The sequence below is a fragment of the Macaca nemestrina genome, chromosome 10, assembly GCF_043159975.1.
Source record: "Macaca nemestrina isolate mMacNem1 chromosome 10, mMacNem.hap1, whole genome shotgun sequence".
NCBI classification, from domain to species: Eukaryota; Metazoa; Chordata; class Mammalia; order Primates; family Cercopithecidae; genus Macaca; species Macaca nemestrina.
This window is the reverse complement of record NC_092134.1, coordinates 69,224,808-69,247,977: the sequence shown is the minus strand read 5'-3', so window position 1 is coordinate 69,247,977 and position 23,170 is coordinate 69,224,808. Positions and strand designations below refer to the sequence as shown.

Here is a 23,170-nt window from a genome sequence, read left to right as displayed (position 1 = left end):
ACAGAAAAACATATGGGGAAAAAAAAGCCCAATAAATATTCAATCTACAAGAAATATAGGAAAATAGGGGGAAATACTGCAACTACTTTGCTGTACCATGGAGATACATGGTAGCCCATGACCACTTCCTAGATTACTCTTTGGATACTCAATTCAATTGGCCTTAATTGCTTATAAAGTGTGCAACACAGGGAGGATCTGTCTTTAATTTAGTTCTGAAAGAGGCATGAGTGGACATAAACTCTAATCACAGAACACCGTAGATCATTAGGGCAATTAAGAACAGTTTCTAGTCTTGAAACCCCTCCACAAAAATCACCTGCTAACCTTTGGATCCAGGTTTCAGACTTGCAAACACTTTGGGGTTCTTAAGGGCAAGTGAGAGCTCATTGAGGAAGGAAATAAAGTGGGAGTCTCTCTCAGATTTCTTTGACTCAAAAATGACGACAATGGTAAAGTGAGGTTCCGGGCGGGTTAGGAAGTAGGTACTCTGAACTTTGTCGTCATAGAAGTGGACCACTTTCTCCAAGCTGTTCAGATCAGATGTGCGGTCCGTCATGATCATGATGACATTGGGCCAGTGCATGACTGGCCTGTCGCTGGGCAGAGACACTACAGCTGGATACTGGTCCACACCCTTGGGGGCCTCTCTGTAGGAATGGGGGTGGTGATAACCATGACCCTGAAAACTCTCAGAACCCCTGTTGTCAAAAATTAAGGACACATTGGCAGCGTCATATTTCCTGATGAAGCTGGAAATCTTTCCAAAAAAGTCTGGGTTAGCTTTTGCTGTCAACGTTTTCATTTCTGAAGCAGTAGTTTGTCGGCTCAGAGCCTCGTGAAAGTAAAAGCTAAACTTGGCAAGAAGCATGTTTTTGAGTTTCATCAGCCAAAGGAAAAGGTGTGGAGGCTGCACGGCCTTCTGAGACTGCCCTCCAAACAGATGTTTCTTGGTCTCCCGCTGTTTCTCAAAGATCTGGCCCCAGGTCTGCAGCTTGGTGTGCGCACTGTGTAAATTAACCAGAGACGGGAGGAACTTCCACTCTGAGACCTGGGCCTGGGCTTTCAGGAGATGACACAGGACGTCAACTTCCAGCTGGAAACTGCTTTCCAAAGGACTGAGGATTGGGTGGTGAAATCTAAAGGGAAGAGAGAAATTAATAGAGATACGTGGAAATGTTACTTCACTTGCCACACTGACATTTTTCTAACCACAAAGCAACAATATGGCCAAACAAATAATATTATGTTTCAGGACAGGGGAAGAAAAGATGGAAGAACTACATGTTGATTTATTTTAAAATTCTGATATAATTTCACCATTTCAAAATTATGTCAACATCATATTTTCCTGTGGAAACAGCCTGAGAATAGTGGCCACTTTCTTTTCAACAACAGAAATACCGACTTAGCTACAAGTCATTTTTTTTTTTTTTTTTAATTTTAGACTGGGTCTTGCTCTGTCACCCAGGCTGGAGTGCAGCTGTGCAATCATGGCTCACTGTAGCTCAATTCCTGGGCTCAAGTGAGCCTCTCGCCTTAGCCTCCCAAGCAGCTGAGAATATAGGCACACACTCTGTTTTCTGTGGAGACAAGGTCTCCCTGCGTTTCCCAGGCTGGTTTCAAACCCTAAGTGTTCTTCCCGCCTTGGTCTCCCAAAGTGCTGGGATTATAGGTGTGGGCCACCATGCCTGGCCTAAATTAGCTATAATTCTTTCTGAGTGTATTTTGTTTATTCTGGGAATTGTATGACTAAAACAATCATTGAAACAAGGCATGCTCTTTTCAGAGTGTGGTCCTAAAGAGGCAGAGGTAAAACAAAAAAAAGTCACTAAAACATCTGTTGAATGTGTAGATGACACATATAAACTCATTTAATGTTCACAGTAATGCCATGAGGTAGTAAACCTGTCTTGCAGATGAGAGTACATACTATAAGCTTATATGGAAAACACAGTAGATAAAATAAATGTTTGTTAAAGAAATAGAGCATTTATTAGACAGTCCTTATTCAATCCTGGTTCCCAAATTCCCTTCATCTTTAATTATAGTTAAAAACAAAATGGTGGCCAGCCTGGCCAACATGGTGAAACCCCATCCTTACTAAAAATACAAAAATTAGCCAGGCATGGTGGCGCGTGACTGTAATCCCAGCTACTAGGAAGGCTGAGGCACGAGAATTGCTTGAACCTGGGGGGGCGAGGTTGCAGTGAGCTGAGGTAGCGCCACTAAACTCCAGCCTGGGCGACAGAGCAAGACTCTGTCCCAAACAAACAAACAAACAAACAAACAAATGGTGACCCAATAAGAAATAGCTAACACTTCAATCACTTTCCATTTATCTTAGGATAAAACCCCAAATCCGTAAAAAGGCCTAGAAGGCACTGAATAATGTAGTCCCTTCCCAGTTTGAGCCACATTCTTATTCTTCTCACTTTCTCCAGATATTAATTAAATAACTGCAAATGTAACTATACTACAAGTTCAAGACAGTAGTGCAATTTGACTTCCACTTGTCCTAGACAAAATGTATAAAAGTTTTTGATGCCGGGCACAGTGGCTCATTCCTGTAAACCCAGCACTTTGGGAGGCAGAGGTGGGTGGACTGCTTGAGCCCAGAAGTTCATGAGACCAGCCTGGGCAACATGGAAAAACCCCATCTCTATAAAACATTCAAAAATTAGTCAAGTGTGGTGGTGTGCACCTGTGGCCCCAGCTACTCAACTCAGAAGGCTAAGGTGGGAAGATCACCTGAGCCCAGCAAGGCTGAGGCTAGTGGGCTGTGATCGCACTACTGCGCTTGACAGAGGGAGACCCTGTCTCCAAAAAAAGTTTTTGACTATGAGCTATAGTAAAAAACACACTTTATATTGTGACCAAGTACCTGCACACATATTATTTTATTTCAATATTTTCTTACTATGTACAATGTACTGTGCTAAATTTGTGCTTGAGTCATAATGTTCTAGAGGCAAAGGAGCGAATAGAGGAGGCAGCTATTACTTCCGCTATTGATATTTTCTAATATATGTTAAATATATTTTATTTTCTACTTGATATTTTCTAATATATATTAAATATATATTTATTTTCTACTATATATATTAAATCAGATTACTAACTCACTAAGTTAACTTTATAACACATGGATTATAACCCATGGAGTATATATATTATATACTACCTGCTGTTTGTAAAACACTGTTCTACTTCACATGTAATAACATAATGTTTAGAGGGAAAAGAACATGACGTGGGACATCCTCTCTTCTAGGCACAGGGAAAAAAGGGCAAGTTCAGGGACCCTAGACAAGTGACAGCATGACCCATTTTCATCAATACTGTACTTCTTATTTTTCAGGTCTCCTCGTCAGTCACTTCTCTAGAAAAGCTTTCTCTGTCTACTTCCAGACGAGGTCAGGTTCCCCAGTTACATCCTCTCATTTCCTAGTACCTCTCTCCCACTTCAGTAGTCTGACCATGTAATTTCTCAGGAAAACAGACATATGGCCACCCTAGTTTAACTCCTCCTAAAGTGGAAGTAATAGCTGCTTCCTCTATTCGCTCTTTTGTCTATCCAGAACATTATGACTCAAGCAGAAATTTAGTCAATGTGGTGACCAACTATGTAAAGATATGAATCCAAGTCTCTGCCTCATTAACTCTGCCTGCTGGTTATGGGCTGAACGAAGTTCTATAACAGTGGAATAGAATGGCAGGGAGAGTCCTTTCTGTACCGACCACATGGAGCTTTCTTGCTCAGTTTCTCTTCTGAGAAACGCCTAGTGGCTGCCAGGCCTGATACATGCTCCTTCTCTAGAAGTCTACATCAAGCGCTTACACTCTTCCTGAAGATTCACAGCACCTGCAGAGGCTGCAGAATCACCTCAGCAAGTGATCCCACTGTAAAGGCAGGGGAAGTACTTGTATTTATTGAGCACATTATATGTTCCAGGCACTATGGTAGATGATCCACAGGCCTGAGTGCATTTGATCACTTCATTGTTAATGAGATGGACGCTTCTCACACAGTTCTATTTTGGCTGCTGGTGAAAAAGCACACGCTGGTTATCAACTAAACAATTAGGAAAAAAAAAAATCACAAGTATATCTAGGATTTTTGTTTAAATCTACTTAAATACTAATTAAAAGGATTACAATTAAGAGAATCCATACTAGGTTGGACATTGTAAGAGATAAACCGATTATCATGTGAAATGTCATTATTCATGTTATCTGCATTTTACATCAACATCCTTCCAGCTGAGGCAGCTAAAACATTGGTGAGAACAAGTCTAATAATATGCACAATCCATGGAATACTATGTAGCCATAAAAAGGAACGAGATCATGTGCTTTGCAGGGACATGGATGAAGCTGTAAGCCATTATCCTTAGCAAACTAACGTTAGTAGGAACAGAAAACTTAAACACTGCATGTTCTCACTTTGCAGGGACATGGATGAAGCTGTAAGCCATTATCCTCAGCAAACTAACATAGGAACAGAAAACTAAACACTGCATGTTCTCACTTACAAGTAGGAGCTGAACAATGAGAACACGTGGACACAAGGAGGGGAACAACATACACTGGTGCCTACTTGGGGAGGGAGGTGCCGGGGAGAACATAAGGGAAAAGAGTTAACGCATGCTGGGCTTAATACCTAGGCGATGGGTTAACAGGTGCAGCAAACCACCACAGCACATGTTTACCTATGTAACAAACCTGCACATCCTGCACATGTACCCTAGAACTTAAAAAAATTAAAGTAAAAAAATAAATAAATACACAAAAAATCAGAAAGATAAACCAGATCTCAAATCTTCTAGCTTATGTGTTTAATTAATTTGTACTTTTCAAACATTATATATTTTAGAATGAACACTAAGAAAGTTCAGGCTGAGAGCAGTTGCTCATATCTGTAATCTTAGCACTTTGGGAGGCCAAAGCAGGAGGATCATTAGGAGCCCAGGAGTTTGAAACCGGCCTGGGCAACATAGTGAGACCCCTGTCTCTACAAAAACTTAAAGTATAAAAAAATTAGCGAGGCCTGGTGGAGTGCGCCTGTAGGCCTAGATACTTGGGAGGCTGAAGTGGGAGGATTGCTTGAGCCTGGGAGGTTGAGGCTGCAGTGAGCCATGATCACACCACTGCACTCCAGCATGGACAGCAGAGTGAGACCCTGTCTTAAAAAAAAAAAAAAAAAAAAAAAGCTCACTTCAGCAGCACATATACCGAAATTGGAATGATACAGAGAAGATTAGCATGTCCCCTATACAAGGATAACACTTTTTTAAAAAATCTACTTAAATACTATATATTTTTTAAAATGTTTTAAATGTACACATGCAAAACCCCATTATAGAGTAAGTCTCAAAATCTTTGAATTGTAAGAAAGCCACCTTAGCTTTTAGGCCCCTTGACACTTATAAGCATTAAATATCACAAACTTCTATAATCAAGGCTATTAGGAAAATCTGCCCAGCAACTAGAAACATAGTAAGACTGTTAATCACAGGATTAACGACATGAAATTAGAGAAAATTCTAGTACAAATAACACTATTGTTATCTTTCTACTGCTTTTGGCTGGAAATCATCATTTATAGGCAATGCTCTCCTTAAGAGGACATAAATTCCCTGTCCAAACCTTCAGAAAGAATTCCGAACAAGCTCTTCCATAACATACACTAAAAGTGCTTAAGTGCTCAACATTTATTAAAGATAAACGTGAATGTTGAAGCTATTTTTCAACCTCAAGAAGAGCTAAAAATTCATGTTAATGTTAGTCTGCCAAGACTTAGAGATTAGCATTATGATGTATCATTTCCCTGTTTCTACTGCCATGTGCCTCATAGCTATTCACAACTTGTATTATAGGAGGCTCTGTTAAACGGTTGTAATCCAAAAATATCCACCTAAGCTACAGCAGCAAGCTTGAAAGAGTCTGAATAGTCTTAATACAGAATAAATTAACAACTATTTGCAGAGATCATCTGCTCTGAGGAAAGGAAGGAAGGAAAAAGGGAAGGAAGGAAGGAAGGAAGGAAGGAAGGAAGAAAGGAAGGAAGGAAGGAAGGAAGGAAAAAGGGAAGGAACAAAGGAAGTCTCCATAGAATAGAGGAAAATATAAAATGAATAGATTTGTGTAATATTCTAATGAAACACTAAACTCCACTTTAGAAACACTGCCTTTCTCCTTTGCAAATCTGCACCATGGAGTTCTTTCCTAAAGGTGTATGTTCTTATTTGTTTATTTATTTATTTATAGGCAGGGTCTCACTGCACAGCTCAATGCAGCATGAACCTTCCAGGTTCAAGGAATCCTTCCACCTCAGCTCCCTTAGTAGCTGGGACACCAGGCACACACCACCACACCCAGCTAATTTTTTAAGTTTTTGTAGAGACAGGGTCTTGCTGTTTCCTGGGGTGGTCTTGAACTCCTAGCCTCAAGCAACCCTCTTGCTTTAGCCTCCCAAAGTTCTGGGATTACAGGTGTGAGCCACCACGCCAGGCCAAAATGATAAATTTTTTTTTTCACATGTGCAGAACGTGCAGCTTTGTTACATAGGCATATGTGTACCACAGTGGTCTGTTGCACCCAAAATTATAAATTTTATTTAATGTACATTTTTACCATGACAAAGCAAAATCTGTAACATCTTTTCATTTAAACAACTTGTTTACTAATTCTTAAATACCAATACATTGAAGATATAAAAAATTACCCAGAGATGTGCCCTACTGGACCTTCCATGGCAGAAGGAGGCATTTATAATGAATACAAAGTAGAAACTAATACATTTATTATGAATAAAATAACATTTCAGAGGAAGGAAAAATTCCTTTTGGTCAAAAGATTGTGGAAGCCATAGAGGAGATGGCATTTGAATTGAGCTATGATGCTTAAAATAGCTAAGAGGTAGAAACAACTCCAATGCTCACTGACAAATGAATGGATAAAGAAAATATGGTACATACATACAAATGGAATATTACTCAGCCTTAAAAAAAGAAGGAAATCCTGTCACATGCTACAACATAGGTGAACCTCACGGACATTAGGGTAACTGAAATAAGTCAGTCACAAAAAGACAAATACTATATGATTCTACTTATATGTGATATGCAGAGTAGTCAAACTCATGGAAACAGAAAACAGAACAGTGGTTGCCCAGGGCTGGGAGGGGGGAAAATGTTGGTCAATGAGTATAGGGTTTCAGTGAGGTGAGATGAAAATATTCTAAAGATCTACTACAAAAGACTGTGAATATACTTAACACTACTGAACTGGATACATAAACAAAGTTAAAATGATAAATCTGCTGGGGGCGGTGGCCTATGCCTGTAATCCCAGCACTTCGGGAGGCTGAGATGGGCGGGTCCCTTGAACTCACAAGTTCAAGACCAGCCTGGGCAACATGGCAAAACCCCATCTCTACAAAAATACAAAAACTAGCTAGGTGTGGTGATATGCGCCTATAGTCCCAGCTACTTGGGAGGCTGAGGCAGGAGAATCTCTTGAGCCCGGGAGGTGGAGGTTGCAGTGAGCTGAGATCAGGCCACTGCATTGCAGCCAAGGTGATACCGCCAAATCTTGTTTCAAAAAAAAAGAAGATGGTAAATTTGATATTATGCATTTTTTTTTAACAAAATAGAAAAGCAGGAGGAAGAGTAGGCAGGATTTTGCCATATGAAGATAGGGGCTTGATTTTCCAGCCCCAATCTTCTCCCATTCATGATTCCTCACCCTTTGTTTTGTAACTTTGCAGCTCCTTTCCTATGATGGAATATGGACTGGGCCACCTAACTTGCTCTGGCCAAAGAGATGCTAACAGATTGGATGCAAGCAAAGGCTTAAAATGAGCTTAGCTGGGTCATACTTTTGAGCTTTGGACATTGCTACTGGGTAGCTACTTCCCCTCCAACCTTAGGCTCAGAATGAACACATGTGGAGCAGACCCAAGCCCAACGCTCACAGTAAAAAGTCAAACCCAGTGAAACAAACAGTGTTAAGCAGAGCTACCCACCTGAACCTTGCTCAGGTCAGCCAACCCTAGTAGGCCTGCAAACCCACAAGTGTAAATTTGGAGGTCTGTTATGCAGACTTATTGTGGCAATAGCAAACTGATACATGATAGAACAATAAAAGGACATTCTGAGCATAAAAATAACAGGATCCCAAGCAGAGAGGTAGGAAATGGCAAATCCTTATGACGAACATATTGAGTATTAGACTATGGGCTGTTTTTGGACTTCTGCTTAAAATCCTCAATGATCACTCTCTCTCTCTCTCTCTCTCTCTCTCTCTCTCACAATCTCACTCTGTTGCCTATGCTGGAGTGCATTGGCGCAATCGCAGCTCAATGCAGCCTCCACCTCCCGGGTTCAGGTGATACTCCTGCCTCAGCATCCCAAGTACCTGGGATTACAGACACACACCACCACACCTGTCTAATTTTTGTATTTTTAGTAGAGATGGGGTTTCACCATGTTGGCCAGGCTGGTCTCAAACTCCTGACCTCAAGTGATCCGCCCACCTTGGCCTCCCAAAGTGCTGGGATTACACGCATTAGACACTGCGCCTGGCTCTTTTTAAGTTTCTTTCTTTGTAGTAAGAATTTGGCTGCAATGTAAAGCACTTGATGGGAGGTAGCAGAGGAATTTGAAAAGATAGGCTGGGGCACTATCACGGAAGACTTTGAAGGTCTTCACTATTAAAATCTAAGCATGTCAAATGCTTGCTCTTTGGCCAGAGCAAGTTAGGTGGCCCAGTCCATATTCCATCATAGGAAAGGAGCTGCAAAGTTACAAAACAAAGGGTGAGGAATCATGAATGGGAGAAGATTGGGGCTGGAAAATCAAGCCCCTATCTTCATATGGCAAAATCCTGCCTACTCTTCCTCCTGCTTTTGCTTATTAAATTTTCATTGAGCAATAATTAACCCTGTTAACTATACACATGCAACTAACAAAATGTCTTATTAACAGCCTTATCATCAAAAATCTTTTTTTGACGAAAAGTGGGCATAAGGGCTAAATAAATTGTAGTTCTGCCTTTTGTGAGAAATTTGTGAATTAAAGCATTCAGATCAAGAAAGTGTACTTCCTAAAATGCAAACAAATATATGTAGATCAATTTTTTAATGTTCTTTAAATTCTAGCTATAAAATTATTTTTATATTTTATTAAATTTAAGAATTAAAATCGGCTGGGCGCGGTGGCTCAAGCCTGTAATCCCAGCACTTTGGGAGGCCGAGACGGGTGGATCACGAGGTCAGGAGATCGAGACCATCCTGGCTAACACGATGAAACCCCGTCTCTACTAAAAAAATACAAAAAACTAGCCGGGCGAGGTGGCGGGCGCCTGTAGTCCCAGCTACTCGGGAGGCTGAGGCAGCAGAATGGCGTAAACCCGGGAGGTGGAGCTTGCAGTGAGCTGAGATCCGGCCACTGCACTCCAGCCTGGGCGACAGAGCAAGACTCCGTCTCAAAAAACAACAACAACAAAAAAAAAAAGAATTAAAATCACGGAATGATTTATTATTGCCATACCATAGAGATTTTTTTAATGTTCTAGAATGCATAAGTGATGGCTCTCTTCTTTCTTTAAAAGTATTATTTCTTAAGGCCGGGTGCGGTGGCTCAAGCCTGTAATCCCAGCACTTTGGGAGGCCGAGACGGGCGGATCACGAGGTCAGGAGATCGAGACCATCCTGGCTAACACGGTGAAACCCCGTCTCTATTAAGAAATACAAAAAAAAAACTAGCCGGGCGAGGTGGCGGGCGCCTGTAGTCCCAGCTACTCGGGAGGCTGAGGCTGGAGAATGGCGTGAACCCGGGAGGCGGAGCTTGCAGTGAGCTGAGATCCGGCCACTGCACTCCAGCCTGGGTGACAGAGCGAGACTCCATCTCAAAAAAAAAAAAAAAAAGTATTTCTTAATATTATAGTCTTGATTTAGGAAAGTAAATATTAATTTGCATTTACAATCTGTCTTGCAAATTTGTTTTAACCATGAAACAGAAAAATTAGCCAGAATTTTCTTTTATACCCACAAAACAATAAATAAATGTGTAAAAACTTCTGCAGAATCAGAAAATGTTCCATTGGTGCTTGTTTGGAAAACAAAAACAAAAACCCGAGTTCTACTGCTCCTCAAAAGTACTCAAGGAACAGCAGATACTGTGACCTTATACAAGATAAGTTCATGTTTCTTCTGCTAAATGGCACACAATTAAACTTACATAATTATATTATTAATATAGTTCAATTTGTTAATAATTCAATTTGAAATGCAGAATCACAAATGACTGTGATTCCTAAACAAGAACTTATATATGCTTAATAACGTTATAAACTGGCCAGGTGCAGTGGCTCACACCTATAATCCTAGCACTTTGGGATGCTGAGCGGGGGTTGATCACCTGAGGTCAGGGGTTCGAGACCATCCTGGCCAACATGGTAAAACCCGGTCTCTACTAAAAATACAAAAATTAGCTGGGCATGGTGGCAGGTGCCTGTAATCCCAGCTACTTTGGAGGTTGAGGCAGGAGAATCACTTGAACCCAGGAGGTGGAGGTTGCAGTGAGCCGAGATTGCACCATTGCACTCCAGCCTGGGCAACAAAAGCAAAACTCCATCTCATTATAAATTTATCAAAAAAGGAAGCCTTTTTAAATACCATTCTACTGTGAACACAACTGGCTTTCAGAAGAAAAAAACCAAAACATACTTTCCATTCATCTGTGAAAGCAGACTAGACATTGCAATAACTCATATAGGATCTACATGTTAAATCAAGGCCAGAGGTTTAGATTCCATGCTATTCATCACACTCATTAATTTTTTAATACAAAGGCGTTTCAGCATTTGAAGCATAGTACTATTCACAAAATTTGTTATAAGAGTTCTGACATGGATCAGCTACACTGGGACATTCCCTGAAAGATAAATGGATCCTTTGGGAAGAGGTTTAACTTTTTCAATATAACAGAATACCAAAATATGAATTATTTCTCTAGAACACTGAAACCATAAAAGAGAAATGTTTGGTGTAGCACAGATGCCAGATCAAAAAGTCTACAGAAAAAAGCACATTAACCTAGCAAAGGGCAACATCATGTTAGTTGATACATAAAGGAATCCCACTTCCCAGAGAAAATCATTATACAGAAGTTCAACTTTTCAGAATTCCTTAAAGAATTTATGTTGTTCAAATTAACCCAAAGCCTCTAATTTAGATCATTTTCAGGCTAGGATGTGTCTGTGATCAGTCATTCCCTATTAATTAGAGAAAGGCCACATGGATGGAAGACGGAAATTGCAGATGAAAAAAGACATCTCTTGTCCATACTGTAATCCAGTTCCATCCAACTCCATCAATATCCACTCAGAGGATGAGGGTTACAACTAAGAACTGCCCTAAGAACTTTGAAAATTAAATCTGCAGGGAAAAGGAGAAACTCCTAAGGCTCTGGGAGGTGGGGTGTTTCAAAGAAGGTTTACAGATGATAGGGCCTTGGTGCGTGGCTTACACCTGTGGAAGGCCAAGGCAGGACGACGGCTTGAACGCAGGAGTTCAAGACCAGCCTGGGCAATATAACAAGACCCTATCTCTCTGCAAAAAAAAATAAAATAATTATCCAGGGGTGGTGGCATGCTCCTGTAGTCCTAGCCACTTGGCAGCCTGAGGTGCAAGGATCACTTCAGCCCAGGCAGTCGAGGCTGCAGTGAGCCAAGATAGCGCCAATGAACTCTAGCCTGGGTGACAGAACAAGACCTCATCTCAAAATAAATAATGATAGGGCACAAATTTAAAACAATTAATACTAATCATTCCTAGGAGACACACACATACACATGCACACACACACATCAGTAAGGTTCAGTACCTGTTCTATCCTGGAGTTGACATCTTTCTCTTAGTTACCCAGTTTTTTTGTGTGCAGAGACCATGTATCATTATCACAGGGAACTCTGAAAACAGAGGTTTCTGGGCACATAACCAGAACCACTAAATTTTACCCTGTTAGGAAAGAGGAGGAAGGGCTCAGGGATGGGTATTTTTCTTAAGCTTCCCAAAGAGCTCAGCAAACCACTTTTACATTAGCATTTGGGAATCATTACATGAGATCTCTTCCCCTTAGGAATCATATCCTTAACTGTACTTCAGTTTTGGGGCTTCAAAAAACCATTTTATTAAAAGAAAACATGCTAATCAGATTGGAGGAAGAAATAATATTTCCAAAAATATAAAATTTTTAAATGGTTAAAAAAAGTAAGCGTATATACTTATATGCATAGCCTATTTCTCAGGAATGACAGCAAGAACTTGCTAACTTTAGGTCGGGCGCAGTGACTCACACCAATCCTAGCACTTTGGAAGGCTGAGGTGGGAGGATTATTTGAGGTCAGGAGTTCAAGACCATCCTGACCAACATGGTAAAACCCCATTTCTACTAAAGATACAAAAAAAATTAGCCAAGCATGGTGGTGTATGCCTGTAATTTCAGCTACTTGGGAGGCTGAGGCAGCAGAATCACTTGAATCACGGAGGTGGAGGTTGCAGTGAGCTGAGATCGTGCCACTGAACTCCAGCCTGGGCAACACAGCAAGACTCCATCTTAAAAAATAAATAAATAAATAAAACCCTGCTAACTTTAGTTGCATCTTAAAGACAGGAACTAAGCGGCTAAGGGGAAGGAAGAAGACTTTCCATTGTGTTATACTTTATAAATGTTGACCCATGTGAACATATTACATATCAAACAATAAATAAAAAGAAAATTTAGAATATGTCATAAAAATCAAAGAGCTATGACAATAAAAAATAAAAAGCAACTATAAAGAACATTTTGGAGACAACTGGGGAAATCTGAACATGGGCTATATATTATACAAAGGCAGAAAATCAGTGTTAGATTTCCTGAATGTAAAAACTGTTTTTTCATTCAAAATTGTGTTACGATTATGTATGGTTCTTAGAAGACAAAATCTGAGTATGTAGGAGGAAAACATCATGAAGACTGCATTTTACTTCCAAATAACTCAGGGAAGTACAATCATATACAGTGATAAGGCAAATGTGGCAAAATGTTAACAATTTGTGAACAAAGGTGAAGGATAGTTATATGTTCATTGTAAAAAATTTTTTTTTTAGTAACAGCTTTACTCTTAATTATTTCATGTACCATCCTTTTATTTTATTTATTTTTTTTTTTTGAGACTGAGTCTGGCTCTGTCGCCCAGGCTGGAGTGCAGTGGCCGGATCTCAGCTCACTGCAAGCTCCGCCTCCCGGGTTTACGCCATCCTTTTAAAGTATACAATTCAATCGTTTTAATATATTTGCAGAATTGCACAACCATCACCACGATCAATTTTAGAAAAGTCTCATGGTCCCGAAAAAAGCAATCCCCAAAAAAGCAATCCTGTGCCCATTAGCAATCACTCCTCCTTCCCCTCCAACTCCTGGCAACCATTTTCTGGGACTATGAATTTGTAGTCTACTTTCTGTGTCTATGACTTTGCCTGTTCTGGATATTTCACATAATGGAAATTATGTGATTTCCATGTGGCCTTTTATGACTAGCTTCTTTCCCTTAGCATAATGTTCTCAAGGTTAATCCATGTTGTTGCATGTGTCAGTACTTCATTCCTTTTTATTGCTGAATAATATTCCATTGAATGGATATACCACATTTATTTATCCATTCATCCATTGGTCAATGGACATTTGGGTTGTTTCTGCCCTTTGGCTATTATAAATAATGCTGCTATGAACATTCATGTCAATGTTTTTATGTGTGGACATATGTTTTCATTTTTCTTGGATCTATACCTAGGAGTAAAATTGCTGATCACATGGTAACTATGTTCATTATACTATACTTGCAACTTTTTATAGCATTAAAAATTTCAAACTAAAAAATTAGAGGAAAACTTTTATAAAGAAAGAATAGGCTGCACACAGTAGCTCACTCCTGTAATCCCAGCACTTTGTGAGACCGAGGTGGGCGGATTGCTTCAGCTCAGGAGTCTGAGACCAGCCTGGGCAACATGGAGAAACCCCATCTCTACCAAAAATACAAAAAAATTAGCCAGGCACGGTGGTGCACACCTGTGGTCACAGTGGCTTGGTGGGCTGGGGTGGGAAGGTCGCTGAACCCCGGAGGTGGAGGTTGCAGTTTGCTGAGATCATGCCACTGCACTCCAGCCTGGGCAACAGAGCGAGACCATCTCAAAAAAAAAAAAGAAAGAAAGAATAGTAACATAATAGTATATTAACCAAACTATCTTACACTCAGAAATAATATGTATATACGTGGTTGTAGGTAGCACACAACTCATATTCCTAGCAAGAGAATGTAGTAAATGCTTCCTACGTCTTCTGAAGAACTAATTTATTGACCTGCAAAATGATCAGCAAAGAGCAATTATTTATCTGGACTAGATAAAAAATATCTCCATTTTTAATAACACACAATGATGCATACAGAAAAGAATATGGGCTCTGAAGTCACACAGCTAAGCTGTATGACTCTAAGCAAAGTGTTCAACTTCTCTGGAACTCTATAAAAGGTGTACTATTTTACACCTATACTTCAAATCAGGTAACAGAGAAGAAGGTCTTGCATAGTGTCTGGCACACAGTAGTTGCTCAACACATGCTAATTTCCTTCAGAATAGGTATATATAAATATTCCCCCCACCACCACCTTTTCCTACAAGGTGAAAAATCAATTGCTGTTTTATTAAAGAACAATGACATTTTAGTTTTCAAACCATAAAACTGTATGAGTCTACTACCAAGTTGTTTTATTTCTGGCCTTTCATCTGAGCTCTAGACCCCCATTTCCAACTGCCTGCTAAATCTTTACTCGAAAATCTGCTAGCAACTCACACTCAACTTGCCCCAATTTTAGCTTACTACCTTCCTTCTAAACCAGCTCCTCTTCATTTCCTCTTGTCTTTTCAATTCTGTAAACAATATTATCACTGGAGGGGCAAAACCTAAGTATCACCTTTGACAGCAACCTCTCATTATTCCCACCATCCTGTTGACAAGACTTATAGCCTTCTTGTCAGCATCTCTTTTCCCACTGTCTTGCAACCACGAGGCCCTCCTACCGCCTATTAGCTACCCTCGTAGCCTGCTACACTAACCTTTTCTCCTGTAACCTCTCGCTTCACCATCCCATTACACACACAGTGCCACAGTAATTAGTCTAAGATGAGAACATGACACTCCCTGTTCAAAACTTTTCATGGTTCCCCACTACTTACCAAATTAAGTAAAAATTTTCAACCTGGAACACAACTATTCACTCATTTCTTCAATAAACATCTATTGGGCATCTATTATATGCTAAGCTCTGTTGCAGGTGCTAAAGGCACAGCAGCTGTGATGGAGCTCACATTCTAGTTTTTGAGAAAAGGAAAGAAAAAACACCCTAAACAAACAACAGTAATTTCAGATGGCAATAAATTAGGAGAATAAGCTTGTGACTAAAAGCAGAATAGTATTGGTAGGATAGTGAGAGAAGGTTTCCCTGAACCAAGACTTAAAGATGAGAAGACAACTACAATAAGAACTTTCCAGGGAGAAAGACCTGCAAGTAACAAAACCCTGAGGCCTTTTTGTATTCTGAAATATCCTCCCATCTCAAACACCTGCTGTCTTCTTTCCTACAGTTGCTTTCAAAATCCTACCTGCCATTAAAAGCTCAACTTGGCTGGGCGTGGTGGCTCATACCTGTAATCCCAGCACTTTGGGAGGCCGAGGCAGGCGGATCACAAGGTCAGGAGTTCGAGACCAGCCTGACCAACATGGTGAAACCCCATCTCTACTAAAAATACAAAAAAAAATTAGCCTGGCCAGGTGGCGTGCACCTGTAATCTCCGCTACTCAGGAGACTGAGGCAGGAAAATCGCTTGAACCCAGGAGGCGGAGGTTGCAGTGAGCCAAGATTGTGCCACTGCCCTCCAGCCTGGGTGACAGAGTGAGACTCCATCTCAAAAAAAAAAAAAAAAAAGCTCAGATTCTACATTATCCATGAAGTCTCCTTGAATCTTCCGACTTTGCTCCCTTCCCCCATTCCATTAATCAGATGGGTATTTGCCTTCATCTGGGAATATGAATTAACATATTCACCTTTCTCTTTAAGCAAACATATCTGAACTCATATATCCAAAGGAGTGAAATACTTCAAATAAATCATTTTCCATTCAGTCCAACATACAATTACTAAGTGCCTACTATGTGCAAGGCACTATTTCAGGCTGCAGGCTCTAGGGACACAAAAATAAAACTAATTCATTTCACTGACTTTCAGTCACTTTCAGGCACTCACAATGCTTCTGAAATTCTTTTGGTATTGCTTTTTGTGCCAGGCAGTGGGTGGCACATCACAAACATTCTCATTTCTTTATCAGCAGCAATGTCCTTCCAATAAAAGCAATTTTCCAGTTGATCCACATTTTTTTAAAAATACTTAAATTTGGTTCCAAATAACTCTTTGGCCACTCAAAAATACTTAAGTATGTCCTCCTTAAAAGTAGATGCTTGCCTCCACTAAGAATACTTAAAATGAAATCTAAACTCTATGGCACAAACTCTAAAAGCAATTACAAAGGAGTTTCCAACACATGTTAAATAATGGACTTGTTCAAAGGAACGAGCAGATAACTCACTGATTACTTTAAAAGGGACAACATCTGTTTGAATAATAATTTGTTAAAAATTCACATTATTTTCAGCCAGGTGCATTGGCTCACGCCTGTAATCCCAGCACTTTGGGAGGCGAAGGTAGGTGGATCACTTGAGGTCAGGAGTTTAAGACCAGCCTGGCCAATATGGTGAGACCCTGTCTCTATCAAAAAAAAAAAAAAAAAATACAAAAATTAGCTGGGCGTAGTGGCGTGTACCTGTAATCCCACCTACTCAGGAGGCTAGGGCAGGAGAATTGCTTGAACCCAGGAGGTGGAGGTTGCAATGAGCTGAGATCGTGCTACTGCACTCCAGCCTGGGCAACAGGGTGGGATTCCATCTCAAAAAAATATATATATGTATATCTATATATATATACACACACACACACACACATATATAGAGAGATTCATATTATTTTACTACGCTACAATTTGGTTTCCAGAAAAAAGAAATTTCTATTATTTTATATACAATTCTCTTGTTGTATGAACTCTTTCCTAAGCAGCAAAATCAGTTATAATACAAGTTTTATGATTACTTCATTCTCGGTCTTCTGCTATGGCCTAGCAGCCAGTATAGTGTTAATACGACCAATGAAGGTGCCTAATGTATACCTGTTAATGAAGATGCATAAAATGTAATCCAGTTATTTATTTCATAGTTATGTCATCACAGATTTTCATTAACAGTGTGGAGAAAAACTCTTGAGCTTCTGTGGGATTAATAGGACAGCCAGGTTTTCTCCCTCCCTCCTCCCCACACTGACCTGGAGCTGTATTTTTTCAGGATGGCATCCAAAAGGCCAACGAGCTCTTCAGCATTGATGAACTTCTGTGTGCTGAGGGTGTACATCTTCTCATAGAAGTCTGCGATCTCCATCCGAGCCTGAACAAAGAAGCAGAGCTGCTCTGACAGGTGGGAAAGGAGTTCTTCTACATGAGGAGCAGTCCCACCCAGGGCACCACGGCCAGTCACCACCTTCTTCAGCTCATTATGCAAGGAAGTATAGATGGTGCGGATGGAATCCTTCCTGCTGAAGAAAGACTGGCCCCCTGGTAGGCAAAAGACATAAGCACATGACAAGTAAGAAGGAGAAACCATAAGTACCAAACACCTACCAGCATCCAAAAGCAAAGAATCCAAACCCACTGAGCTCCATAAGTTTTCATCTACCATATTCTCTGTCTCCTATGATTGAGATATGAATACTTTATGATTCATAATTTCCCTAAGGAATAAGCTAAACGAATACCTGATAGAATTCATTACTGTAGCAATGGACCTGTGTACGATTTGCTTACCCATGTACCAATTCTCCCCCAACTCAATTCAATGAGGATTCAGATTTACTTCAGAGCATAATTAACCTAGCAAATAACACCAACTGGAACTAAAAAGGCTACCTTTAACATAGATGTATTCAAAACAAAAGAACACACAAATTATGAAACACGATTGTTATTCCTGATATGTCACAATTTTCTGTCTCTGCTTTAGAGTTGTATTTTCCTTTGAATCTTATCTTTTAGATCATACCAGAAAATTGCATACATACATATATATTCCCTCTATGCAAGAAAACAGACTACTGGGATCCCAGGAGAATAAAGAAAATCTTAGCACTCTTGACAGACTGACACTATATGTTATAAATAATATGCACCACACTGTGAATTATTAAGACCAGGAACCAATTATAAATAACCGCTGCTTTAACTAGGGGGCTCCAAAGGAAATCATCAAAAAATAAAACCAAAAACATTTTTTCATAGCCAAAAAGGATCAAATAGCATAGATATCATTTACTCACTTCTGTAGTTATACATGACCAATTATATTTCTAATTATAGAGCCAGCTTCATGGATGTTTCCTCAAGCAATTCTGCACCCACCAAAGGGCCAGAGGCAAGATATTAGGAAAATGAAAAGAAACAGGGCAGGTTTAAAACAGTGATTTCTAGGAATATATAAAAAAATCTCAGAGATGGACAAGAGTTTACATTTTCTCTTCAATTAATTTACTATTATAAACATATACCTATAATTAGGAATAAAAATTATTTATCAAGGCATCTGTAAAACATCCTCTTAATAAATGAACCATTTCACAATATTGATTTTAATTCATTGCTTGGTTTATGTTTCAAGAAATGAACCTTCTTTCCCTTACTACTGGGGCAACCAACTTGTCCTAGTTTACCCAGGACTTTCCAGGTTTTAGCACTAGAAGTTTACCTTCTCAGGAAATCTTTATAAGGTTTTAAAACAAAGTCCCACATCCTAGAAATCCCTCAGCCCTGGGCAAATTTGAACAGTTGGTTACCCTACTTATTTCTGACACCCCAGACAAACTACTGATACTTTGAAAAGTGTTTTTCCAATATACTGTCTAAACCAGGGGTGTCCAATCTTTTGGCTTCCCTGGGCCACATTAGAAGAAGAATTGTCTTGGGGCACATATAAAATATGCTAACACTAACCACAGCTGATGAGAAAAAAAAAAACAGCACAAAAAAAATCTCATACTGTTTTAAGAAAGTTTAGCCGGCCATGGTGGCTCACGCCTGTAATCCCAGCACTTTGGGAGGCCAAGGCGGGTGGATCACCTGAGGTCAGGAGTTCGAGACCAGCCTGGCCAACATGATGAAACCCTGTCTCTACTAAAAATACAAAAAAATTGGCCGGGCATGGTGGTGGGTGCCTGTAATCCTAGTTACGTGGGAGATGAGGTAGGAGAATCACTTGAACCTGGGAGGCAGAGGTTGCAGTGTGCCGAAATCGTGCCACTGCACTCCAGCCTGGGCAAAAAAGTGAAACTCCATCTCAAAAAAAAAAAAAAAAAATGAGAAAGTTTATGAATTTGTGTTGGGCTTCATTCAAAGCCATCCTGGACTGCATGTGGCTCGCAGGCCATAGGTTGGACAAGCTTGTTTCAAACAGATTGAGTAGCTGGCATATCATTTCTCCAACTAACACCATCAAAATCTATATGGGTACAGGTGGACCAGTTGTGACACCAATATCCCATACGGAACTGTTCCCTGCAGGGTTTGCCTTCCTCCCATACCAATATTCAGTTTAGTTCTGCTGATTTTGTAGAGTGAAGGGTACAACAGAAATAGGCCTCTGTGCCCACACCTAGGATAAAACCTCTCAGCTTAGGAGGGTAATAAGAGTGTCATATAAAACCCAAAAGCTGTGGAGGTCTGAAAGACTTGGTTTCAAACCCCAGCTCCCACGATTACAGGCTATGTTGATGTGCAAACTACTGAACCACTTTGAGCTTTAGTTGTCATTTTTAACATAAAACTGGTGATAGAGATAAAAAAAAAAAAATTAAATAACATTTGTATGTATGTATGTAATGTGCCTGGAACAAAGCATATATTCTATAATACTAATCCATTTCCCTTCTACTTATAACTGATGTATCTTTTAAAACTCCTAATAATAATACATAATTGAGCTTCTGAAACTGTGGTGAACTGGGAGCTTCAAGTACTACAAAAAGAATAGCTATCTAGTACTGTTAAACAGGGTGGCCTTGGTGAAAATTTTAACTTCACATTGAAAAAGGGATATCATCTGTCTCTAGGACTTACGGGAGGAAAAAAAAAAAGGATACCTAACTTCATCAGATTACCCTTATCTGGGGGAATGGAAACACTACATAAATACAAAGAATACCTTTAAAAGCTTATCGATAAATGCTAATCACCAGTATGTGAAACCAAGTAAAGTGAAACTACTACAAGGAAGAGATAGACCATCAACACATTTCTTTCAAACAGTTCTCTTTTCTCAAATCTCTCAGGAACCCAATCCTATCTGTTCACTATCTTGGTTTGGAATATCCAATGGGGTTTTGTGCTGGAAAACAAGGAATCAGAAACATTCAACTCCTTTCTCTTTTCAATATTTTGAATTTATAAAATATGATTACTCTGAATGATTTCTAGAAGGCTCTAGTTATAAATGCTCATAATTTCTCAAGATTTCAACAGTTTATCTCATATCATGAAATTTTAAGTGTATCAAAGGAACGTGTAAAACATCTTGGGCATTTTATTCTCCAACTTCTGGAGAATAAATAATTTTTAAACATCATAATAATAATAATTTTTAAATAATAATAATTTTTAAACATCAGTTCTCAAGTTAAGTCATTTTCTACTATGCTAAATTTCAGCAACCTGAGGTTGAGGAAACTCTCCAGTAATGAAACAAAGAGAAGAAAAGTATGACCTTCTAAAATTCTCCACAGGCATTGAGTCAGCATATTTTAATCACTGATCCTTCCCCAAATAGGTACTATTCTCTCTTAAAGGAAAGAGAAGGAACCAAGATAAGGGCCCTACTTGAAGTTTTTCAGTAACAGGATCAAGACAGGAACAGAAAGCTCCCTGTCAAGGTCTATCCTTTGTCTAAAGGCCCTGCTTGCTTCTTTAATCAGGATTCACTGCTAAGGCCTCAAATAAATACCATCCATAAAAGACATTAAAAAAAAGACTCACTTTTTACTTGAAATTTGCTAGGAGAGTAGATATCTTAAGTACTCTCACAATACACACACGGAAGGAAGGAAGGAAGGAAGGAAGGAAGGAAGGAAGGAAGGAAGGAAGGAAGGAAGGAAGGAAGGAAGGAAGGAAACTATGTAAGGTGATGGATATACTAAGTAGCTTGATTGTGGTGATCATTTCACAATTTATATATACATCAAAACATCAAGTTGTACATCTTAAATATATATAATTTTATTGTCAATTATATCTCAGTAAGGCTAAAAAAAACTTTTCAGAATTATATTTTAAATTTTTTAAAGGCATGCATAAACTTTTTGTTTTGCTTTCTAAAGAAAACTATATAAATGTTCTAATGAGCAAAGTAGTTGGAGAACATGAGAATGTTTTAAATGGCAACACGAAAGTTTTCTCCTTAAGTTTTTAAGAAAATAGACAGTAAACCTGATAACTGTGAAGTCATATTGTAAGTACACTGATATCATATACACTCCAGTACCAAAAAAATATGTGCTAAGATAAAATTTAAATTCTGGAACTTGTGTTTATGTGTTAATAAGTTATGAAGCATTAAATATACCATTTTCAGTATATTTACTCAGAAGTGAGGAGCCCACCTAGGAACCTAACAGTGCCTGGGCATGTTTCACAGAACCAAATGTTGTGTAGATCAGTTTCAAGGCATACCCCTCGTGCTCACCCATGCCAGCTGGGGTTCAAGCAGAACTAATCAATTTACAAATTAAGGACCACTTTACGGAACCCAAGTTAGAGACAGTGAAGATCTTACATACATATTCTTACACACAGGCAGCCAGTTCTGTTTACATAAAAACCTGGCTCATTAAACTTAAAACTAGAGTAGCAGATTTTTTTTTAATGGAGTCAATAAATAGACTTTAGAAAATTCAACTGAACCCACTCAGGTTATATGCAAAATTATATGTACATATATATTTTTCTGGAGAGTGAGTATACAGCTTTCATCAAATTCCCATGGATAAGTTAATAAAAAAAAAAAAAAGAAAAAGCAAAGAATCATGGCACTTGAATCAGTCACCATTCTTTGAGGTGGGGGAGTCTAAAAACAACTAAAACTGCCTAAATATACCCTGCCTTCAGTATTACAGCTAGAATCCACCCCATTTTCACATATATAAAAAACATATATATGTAGATATACATAAATTATAATTTTCATACACATTTTTAATAAGTTATATAAACGCAAACTCAATCTGACAGTTCAAGGGCAGATATTTTGGTTTGGACTCTATCATCTATCCAACACAACTGCATATATAATTTGCTATTCTATAGAAAGGGGAATAATAACACCATAGCAGCAACTGCAAATTTGTGAGAAATGCCATTGTAAAAAAGGGAGAAAAAAATAAGGTGAAACTATCTGACCAGTTTTTGCTAATAAATTAGCATACTAAGTAAGTATGTATAAATCAACATACTTGCTACAGCAATTACAATCTCAGGAAGACCTGTCCCTTGAGTGTTTACTGAAAGCTCGGTAAGACGTACATGGTCACCTTCAGGCAATAAAAGGAAAGTAAGGGCTGGTCAGGGAACGGGGGTGGTGGATCAAAATGAAATCTACCCCAATTTTACATTTCTATTCTCTGTATTTTATATACGTGTCCTTCACTCACATCAGCCCTCATGCTTCTGAAAACTGAAGAGTCTAAAATAGGTCAAGTACTGACTCTAAAATCCCTAGGATTCAAATATATTTATTTGTCATAATTAAGCAGTAATATTATTTTGTATGCATAATCCATGCCTTTTACATCTATTGCTTCCTGCTCATCTACTTATACTTATTGCTTCTACTAGTAAAAATGAGTTGAATCAGCTCTTGAATCTTATTTTCAGAGGCAAGATGTACATGAGGTGCTAAGAGTGTTTACCATTTTCCCCTTAAGTCTC

At 39.1% G+C, this 23,170-nt stretch overlaps 1 protein-coding gene and 1 non-coding gene across 2 annotated transcripts in view; one reads left to right on the top strand and one right to left on the bottom strand.

Moving 5' to 3' along the window:
• KICS2 (KICSTOR subunit 2) overlaps window positions 1-23,170 on the bottom strand; it is a 30,827-nt gene that overhangs the window by 6,797 nt on the left and 860 nt on the right. The window contains exons 2-3 of the mRNA XM_011727290.3: window positions 17,476-17,761; window positions 328-1,139 (exon numbers count right to left, since the gene is read on the bottom strand). Coding sequence (XP_011725592.2) covers window positions 328-1,139; window positions 17,476-17,761 — 1,098 coding nt within the window. The remainder of the gene's footprint in view (window positions 1-327; window positions 1,140-17,475; window positions 17,762-23,170) is intronic.
• On the top strand, window positions 5,213-5,317 carry LOC112425164 (U6 spliceosomal RNA). Its single transcript, XR_003016216.2, has one exon. It is a non-coding gene; the product is annotated as a U6 spliceosomal RNA (small nuclear RNA).